Source organism: Gekko japonicus, unplaced genomic scaffold (genome assembly GCF_001447785.1).
Source record: "Gekko japonicus isolate JY-2015 unplaced genomic scaffold, Gekko_japonicus_V1.1 scaffold282, whole genome shotgun sequence".
NCBI lineage: Eukaryota > Metazoa > Chordata > Lepidosauria > Squamata > Gekkonidae > Gekko > Gekko japonicus.
The window spans coordinates 152153-161393 of record NW_015159718.1 but is presented as its reverse complement, the minus strand read 5'-3'; the positions used below and the strand labels follow the sequence as shown (position 1 = coordinate 161393).

Here is a 9241-nt window from a genome sequence, read left to right as displayed (position 1 = left end):
AAAAGAGGAGGGGGAGGAGCCCTCAGCCAATCAAGGGAAGACTTTCTTTCTCTCCTCTCCCAAGCAGGAAATAGTAGAGACTGGGGGAAAGGAACTGCAACGCCAGAAACAGGAAGGAGGAAGCATCAGACAGCCAGTTCTTGGTGGGCCAGATAGGCACCCCCAGGGATCAGATGTGGCCCATGGGCTGCACGTCAGCCCTGGTTTAATCCTTTCCCAAAGAGGACAAAGAAAGCATTTGTATATCTGTCTTCTGAAGGGATACACTCCCAAGAGAGCTGATTGCCTCACATGCCCCCCCCCTTAAGAAAGCAGAGACTCATGGCAATACCATGTGTTTTTGAACACTTGAATTAGACAGTCCCAAGCACCCAATACTAGGAAACAAATTTGGACTTAATGTGACACAAACATTGGCCAGCAAATTTTAGCTTGAGATAGCTCTGATTTTGGAACTGAAAGAATGAGGACTTTGTAGATATGCCTGTCATATTTTGTGTCACAAAAAACATTCCAGGTCAACACAAAAGTAGACACAAGGGATGGCAGGTATTAATCTCCCACCTAAAATGGTTGTATAATTCCTGGCACCAAACTGGAGCACACAAACAGAGCAGAAAGGTTAGGGTTGCCAGGCCCCTCCAAGTTCCCAGCAGGGGACTTTGGGGGGCTTTCCAAGGGGGTGGGGACAGTCCCAACTTGATGACATCATGCAGAAGTGATGTCATCACATCAGGACCCGGCACCTGAGCGAATTTGCAGTTTGGATGGCAGGTGCGCACCCCCCCACACACACACTTCTTCCCCAAATCATTTAAAGGATCCTTTTAAATGCTTTGAGGAAGAAGCAGGGGACGTGCATGGGCCCCCTGCTTCTTCTCAAAAGCATTTAAAGGGACTCTTTAAATGCTCTTGAGAAGAAGCGGGGGTGGTGCGCTCCCTTCTCCCTCCCGCCTGTAAGAGTTAAAGGGCCCTCCAGCTGACCGGTAAGCCATGTGCTCCCCACCGATCAGCTGAAGGGCCCTTTAAATCTTGCATGAGGGAAGGGAAAGGGGCTGTCAGTGGTCAGGCTTGGGGGTGGGGCTTCCCTCCTGCCGGCTAGCTGGCTGGCAGCAGATTGGAGCTCCCAAATCCTGGGGAACCCCTGCCATGACCTGGGGGATGGAAACCCTACAAAAGTGCCTGCAGCAATAATGGGTGAGGCTGGAAGAGGGCTGGCCCAAAGCAATAATGGCAGCCTTGAACCAGTGAGATTAGTTGCACTGCTAGCTGGGTCTCTGCCCTGATACTCTGGGAAAGTTTAACAGTCTCAGGAGCAGCAGGAGGGAGATTCTGAAGCCAAGCATAACTGCATTACAATAATCCCAGAAACCACTATGTTTGTAGCTTCAACCAACTCAGCCAAATCAGTCAGTTGCTAGGCCTCTGGAAAACTTCAAAACATCCACAATTTTTTTTCAAAAAAATCCTACAGCATCGTAACACATTAACTATTTTAACCCTGCCTATAACACGCAGAATTCAGTGGCAAAGGACTCTAATTAAGTATGCCATTTTGTTTCTGTTTAAATATACCATCATGAACATATAACCCCCCAAAATTTAAAAAACCCTTTTACTGCTCGAAACACAGAAAGAAAATCAAAGACTTCAAAGGATTCTGGCAGGGGTTGTTTCTTCCAGTTTCTTGGATTTGGGGTAGAAGCTGAGAGAAACAGCTTTATAACTTGGGGCAATGAAATGTAGGAAAAGGCACGATGATACTTACACAGGTTACTGCCAAGGTTGCCCACATTACTGCTCTGTACAGCAGTCAAACACCTCAATTGCTGTGACCAGGTGAGACCTCTCTAAACTCCAGAGTATGCATGTGAACATTGTCTATACCCGCACCCCTGCTCTGAAATTGCTTTGCTTAATGGTTCAGTCATGAAAGGCCACCTTTTTTCAAACAAGAGGTACTTTGTGATGCTCAAAAAGCATGTTTACTTACCAGCCAGTCATGTTAAAATCTCTGTAAAGCATTCTTTTTCCAACTTCCTTACGTTGAACCCTCCTTGGAAACTCAAAGTGTGTAAACTCATTTCCCAACAGATGGGGCTGCATGTAGGCCTGCAAGTGCAAAATAGGAGAAACAAAACCACAGAGGACAATGACACATAAAGAAGTTTTATAGGGGGGCCCTCCGTTTCTATCATGGTAATTTTTGGGAAAGGTGCTACCTACAATGTCAAATCATCAATAAAATCACTGAAGTCCATATTTAGGAGTCATTTTTTTTCTCCAGACTTCACCCACTTTTGACCTACAGCAAGTGTCATTCCACATTTACCCATTTTTCACTTCTTTGCTAGAGCAGCTGCTATGTTGCATTAGCTCATTCTTTGCCAGTTTCTGACAACTGGCTTATATTTTCACACTACATGGACTTGGATATATTATAGGTAATCTAATCATCATAGTGCAGTTCTTCGCATCACGCGGGACTGAATCCACATTACCTTATGTCCTGCAGCATGCTGCACATGTGCTATAAACAGAAGAAGGTCAGTGCTGTCCTGGTCAATGATGTCTGCTTTTCTGGACAGGGATTATCAGCTATGAGGAGAGAAGGACTAGCTGGGTTCAGTCCCATCTGATCACTTAAACAGATGATTGGCTCCACAAATCATCTCTCTTAAGTGCACTGAACATGGCCCCATTCCAGGATGAACCACTGCACGTGAGACCTTGAACACTGGATGCAAAGCTCATCATTCTGTCATCACTTGTGCATGCAGCATTCTCTTACATGCTTACTAAAGAGCCTTGCTATGATGCTGAACCATTCCAGGACAAAGCACAGGTGTTCCATTTTCCAAATCCAGTGTAACATCACAGATGTAGAGAAACAAATTTGTGATTTAAGCTCATATTAACCTGTTTTGTCCAAATAAGGCAAAGCAAATGAGCAAGCTAAAGAACACATGGGGGTCATTTACACACCTGTCAAGAGCATCAATAGATCCACAGAATTAATAGGCAGCGAACAAACCAAACAAAATCATCCAGCAAACTGCTTAATACAGCAGCTTTCTGCTGATGTCCCATTTCATCTCCTCTGCCAGTTAAAGCAATTATGTTTCTTTAATCTTGAAACAGCTGCTATATATAAGGCAAACCTAGGGCTGGCTCTGCTTTTTAGATATTTTAAATCTAAAGCTTCTCATTTCCAAGAAACATCTAAAGAAAATTTATGGATTTATCAAGGGGTTATAATATCATGTTGTCCCTTTTTGGAAACCTTATCCAGCCACCACTCTATTTACTATGAAAAATACAAAGCATCTATCTTCTACCCAAGACATCAAACTTTTACATTCTGTGGAAGCAGCACCTATATAGGCATTTCTGGCCCCGCAGTGGCTGCTACCTGGGCCTCCATAGTTAAGGAGGGATTCAGGAGCACTCCCAAACTCCTAACCTCCGGCGCTGGCACCAGAGGCGCCCTGTCAAAGGCCGGGAGAGGGATCCCCATCCCCAGACCTCCCCAACCCAGGCACAGGACCTCCGTCTTCGCTGGGTTCAGTTTCAGCCGGCTCAGTCTAAGCCAACCAGCCACGGCGTGCAATGCCCGGGTCAGATCTTCTGGGCTGAAGTCCAACCGGCTGCCCAACATCAGATAGAGCTGGGTGTCATCTGCATACTGATGGCACCCTAGCCCATACCTCCGGGCAATCTGGGCAAGGGGGCACATATAGATGTTGAACAACATCGGGGAAAGCACCGCCCCCTGAGGCATGCCGCATTCAAGTTCCCCTAGTGCCACCCTTTATCCCCGACCCTGAAGAAAGGAGACGAGCCATTGTAAGGCAAGCCCCTGTATCCCCACGTCAGTGAGGCGGTGGGTCAGCAACTGGTGGTCGACCGTGTGAAATGCAGCCGACAGGTCTAACAACACCAGTGCTGCCGAACCACCTCGATCCAGATGCCTCCATAGGTCGTCAGTAAGAGCGACCAGCGCTGTCTCCGTCCCATGACCCAGGCGAAAACCGGACTGGAAGGTATCTAGGGTGGAAGCATCATCCAGGAAGCCCTGTAACTGTATCGCCACTGCCCTCTTAATTAATTTTCCCAAATAGGGCAAATTGGAAACGGGTCAATAGTTGGCCAATTTGGCAGAATCTAATGTTGTTTTTTTCAGGAGAGGGCGGACCATCGTTTCCTTGAGTGTCCCCGGGAACTGCCCCTCAGGGAGGAACTTGTTGACAATCTCCCTTAGGGCACCTCGAAACCCCTCGTGGCCTCCTTTGACAACCCAGGAAGGGCACGAGTCAAGACTGCATGTGGTTGGGTGCACAGACACAAGCAATCTGTCAGCTTCCTCCAGGCTGAGCGGGCTAAAACAATCCAAACCCAGAGTCGGAGACGTGCAAGGGGCCTCGAGTTCACATACAGTTTCAACTGTGGCAGGGAGATTGCAGCAGAGCGCCAAGACTTTATCCGCAAAATAGCTTGCAAATGCCTCACAGCCAATGTCCAATTCCCTAGCATTTTGCCTGCCCTCTGGCAGAGCTGTTAAAGATCGAATCGTTCTAAACACTTGGGCTGGGCGTGAGCTCACGGATGCAATCATGGCAGCATAGAATTCCCTCTTAGCAGCCTTAGCTGCCCATAGGATCTCATAAACGTCTTATAAGATGGTCTTGTTACCTCATCACGGGCACGACACCACTATCTCTCTAGCCGTCTCAGCTCTCGTTTCATAAGTTGCAACTCCTGGGTATACCAAGGAGCCAGCCTAGAACGAGCATGCAGAGGGCGCCGGGGAGTGATCTCGTCAATGGCAGTAGAGAGTCGGCTATGCCAATCCTCCACAAGCTCATCCAACGAGCCGCCAGGGGGCCTCGGATCCCACAGAGCCATCTGGAGCCATACTGGGTTCATTTGGCTCCGCGGGTGAGCTAAAAACTGATCGCTGCCTAAACAGGTTTGGGGTGGAACATTCAGACGGGCCTTCAGGGTGTAGTGGTCCAACCATGGTACTACCAGTGCAGTAATCCGGTCCACTGTTATCCCAGCCGCGAGAATCAGATCGAGCATGTGTCCAGCCTGGTGAGTGGGGGTCGTTATAAATTGGGAGAGTCCCAGCGCCACCATGGACAACACTAGGTCTGCTGCCTGACTGGAGGCTGCATCATCAGCGTGGACGTTGAAATCACCCAAAACCAACAGTCTAGGGTGCTCCAGCGCCCAGCCTGATATGGCCTCCATCAGGGACGGCAAGCTACTGGCCGGTGCGTTAGGCAGTCGGTGCACCAGCCAGATTGCTAAACTCTCCTCGGCTTCCAGCACCAGGCCGACACATTCAATGCCCGTGATCTCCAGCGGTGGGAGTGCCCTGAAGGAGTAAGCCTCCTGAATGAAAATAGCCACTCCCCCCCCGCCCCCTAGTCCATTATTGGTGTAGGACTGAGAACCCAGGTGGGGCAAGTTGGGAGAGAGTTACAGTCTCCCCATCCCGCACCCAGGTCTCGGTCACGCACGCCAGGTCTGCCCTCTGCTCCAGAAGGAAGTTCCGGAGGACTATGATCTTATTATTTATAGAACTGGCATTGCACAGCACCAATGTCGGTTTTATCAATCCTAGCCCCACTGCCAGCAACCTTCGGGATGGGTTGCAGGTTGGAAGGGCGCCAAGCCATTCCATTTCTCAGCGTCCTTCCCTTAACTCTTTGCCTGGACCCACCACTGTACTTTCCCCTCCCCAGGAGCACCGGAATCTGTTGCCTAAATACAAATCCCTACTCTGATGAATTCCTACTTGGATGAATTCCATAGTTGAAATGAAATAATAGAAACCTAGTAACAGCATCAGTAGATAGACAACATTTTTTAAAAGAGCTTTGACACCAGTCTTACATTTGATCTGCAACCCAGGGACATTATTCTTGATACCAGTGCTTCAAGTTTTAGAGATGATACTTGTCTGAATGTGAGAAAACTGGCTTTTTACCAGTTCTTGATAGTAATACTATGCTATAAATATATTTTAAATACCATAAAACAACTATAGATCATTCCTGTGCTCAATATTGGAGGCCTGTTTCTTGTTCTCTAGAGGCCAGTTCAGGCATAAAAAAAAATCCATACAATGCACCTCAACAGTCTCCAGGGATATTTGTCCCATTAAGCACCACAATGCATGGTATAGAATATCCACAATTACAGCTACAGAGTGTTTCCATGGATTGTAGCAGCAGAAAAACTTGCTGTGAGAATTATGAAAACATGGGTGAGAATTTGTTGTTGAATTCACAGAATCACCAGATCTCTATGCAAACAAACCTCAACATATCATGGAGAATTGTGTACACAGACTCCCGAAATTTTTGCTAAATATTTCCTGCTGCTCCACAACAGCAATTGTAATTACAGAACCAGGGACAAGTGGCTATTACAGATAATCCAGAAAAGGGGCTGGATCCCATGACTCCACTGTGCCAAGCATCTTTCTGCAGAGGAAGCCGTAGCAGAAGAGAATCACAGGATCTAACCCCATATAATTCTGTGCTTAATTTCTATGGGCAGTAGTGCCAGGACAAAACTGCACTGGAAGTCATAGCTTGTATCTTCATTCTTAATCGTGAACAATGTCTGCAAAGAGCAAACATTTACAAGCACAAGAAACAATGAAGAAGAAGAGTTGTTTTTATTCCCCGCTTTTCTCTAACCCAAGGAGTCTCAAAGCAGCTTAAATTTCCTTCCCTTCCTCTCCCCACAACAAGCACCTTGTGAGGTAGGTGGGCCTGAGAAAGTTCTGAGAGAACTGTGAATAGCCCAAGGTCACCCACCAGATTTCAACTGGAAGAGTGGGGAATCAAAGCTGCTTCTCCACTACACTCTTAACCACCACACCACACTGGCTCTCATGTCACAAGCCCATTGGAATACACCTATTAACTGTTCTTTAAAGAAAAAAGAAACAGACAAAGGAACAGAATGGTGCTTATTTGATCAGGCTCTGTATTCGTTGACTACATCTAACAATCTGATCTCACAATGAGCAATGCCAGCCATCAGCACTGAGAATGGATGTATCCATTTTGATGTGATATACTGTTGCAGCAGACAGCATGCTGCCGTTGCTGGAGCACATGTTAAGGAGGCATAATGTATGCTACATAGGAGGAAAAATAAAGTAACATAACAGAAAGTCCCCTCACCGTAAAATCAACACCAAAGCCAAACCCCTGGACCTAGAAACACCAAATTCAAGGAGAGTGCTCCTACCATGACGTAGATGCTCACTAAGAAGGGATTTTTAGAAATTTAACCCCTAAGGGGTAAAGGGGTAAAATATGCTCCCCCATTGATTCCTATGTAGCTGCCAGGCAACTGCCTCCTTGCCCCCCCCACTATCTGATTGGTCAGCTGCAGAGCTCAGTGTTCTGAGGTAAAAAAAACCCAACAGTTACAGGAGACTGCAGAGAGCTAATGACAGCTGGGGAAATCAGGAATGGCCAACAACCACCTGTGAGGTGCAGTAATGCTGCTGGCCCAGCCTCTCTGATGGCTTCCAACATACTCCCCCCACCTCCTACACCTAACAGGCAGTTGTCTGTCAGGTGCAGCAGCGGTTCCAGGGTGCTTAAAGCCACAAGGGAGCCCACCCCAGCAGTAACACCCTAGTGATCCTGCCGGCCCAGCCTCCACAGTAGCTTCTAATACTCCTCCCCACTCCCCCTCCTACACTGGACAGGTAGATGCCTGTCAGGTGTAGGAGAAGAGGCGGGATGCTTACAGCCGGCAGGTAGGTTCGCTCAGCAGGACTGCCTTAGCCTTGCTGCTGGCCCAGCCTCCCTGATGCCCTTAAATACAATCCCCCCCAACACCAGACAGGCTGGTGTCTGTCAAGTGTAGGAGCAGAGCCAGGGTACTTTAATCCATCGGGGGGGGGGGCTGCAGGGAGCGCAGGCTGCAGGGGCCGCTTCCCACCGAGGCGGATCGCCAGCACCACGGCGCCCTCTGCCTCCTCGCCGCCTTCTTTCCTTCCCTCCCCGCTTCCCTCCCTCGCTGCAGAGAGAGAGATCGTGCGAGAGGGGCGGGCGGCAGCAGCAGGGGGTGGGGGTGGGGAGCAATTTGGCGAGCCGGCCCTGCACGCACGCGAGGACTCCTTCCCTCCCCCGACTGCCAAGCAGGCAGCGAGAGGGGCAGAGGGGGGACCCTGGCGAACCCCAGGCTCTCTGAGGTTCCACTCCCCTTCCCATGGCGAGGCGAGCGCAGCGCCCGGGCGGGTGGGCAGCGCTCGCCACAGCAGCCTTTACCCGACTGTGCTGTGAGTGGAGTGGAGTGGAGTGGAGTGGTGCTCTCGCCGCCTCGAGGCTCCCACCTCCGGCTCTTCCCCAGCCAGCCTGACATGACGCTCACCCCCGGCGCCTCACCTCCTGGCTTTGGAGCTCGGCTTCGCCGTCGAGGATAGCGGTGGCCGGGCGGCCTCATCGCCTCCTCCCCAGCACGGGCTGCCTTCTCTCCTCTCGCCTGCCTTTGCCGCCCGCTGGCCCCCGAGTGAGTGAAGCAGCCCGGCCAGGAGCTGTCGCTTCGCTGCCCTGATTCCACTGGGGCATGGTCGCCTTCCCCATCCAGCCCCGCCGGAGAACTCCTCCTGGCTGAATGAGGGCCGCGGGGCAGCCGGAAGCAGGGGGTGGGGCTTCGTCGTGTGCCCCGCCCCCACACCTCACCGGGGGAACGGCGATCCCCTGCGATCCCCCCGAATCGACCTCTGACTACAATCTTCTCCAGTAGAATTCCTACAACAAATGTTACGTTTTAGACTTCACATCATCCGTATTATAAGTGGATTTATGGAACTTAAATACCGTTGCGAAGCACAGGTATCAGGCTACTTGAAAATAAACCATATTTTGGCTCCCATGATCTGGGGAATCAGTTGTATTATGGGCATTTGGAAATATGGCATTCACTGAGCATATCAGAGATTAAAATCAGTGTTTTAGATAACAAGAAATAAAACAACAGAAGCTACTTGACTTTTCCATGCCCATGTTTTGCCATTTGCTTTGGAAAAATTTTAAAAAGACACACAAACATGAACAAATATACAGCGGACTGAGTTTTATGAGATGTGCTCACTCCTCCTTCCCTCTGTAGCTCTGTGTGACTGAAAGAGGGGAAGAGGATAATTTCTGCTGATTTCCTCTCAGGTTATAACATCCAGTGCTACATCCCACCCTGTTCCTGA

The 9241-nt window shown here is 49.4% G+C and overlaps 1 protein-coding gene across 1 annotated transcript in view; it reads right to left on the bottom strand.

Moving 5' to 3' along the window:
- The window catches only part of PPM1H (protein phosphatase, Mg2+/Mn2+ dependent 1H), a 150545-nt gene that overhangs the window by 32754 nt on the left and 108550 nt on the right, over positions 1-9241 (bottom strand). Inside the window, exon 9 of the mRNA XM_015419137.1 lies at positions 1994-2112. Within this exon, the coding sequence (XP_015274623.1) occupies positions 1994-2112 (119 nt within the window). The remainder of the gene's footprint in view (positions 1-1993; positions 2113-9241) is intronic.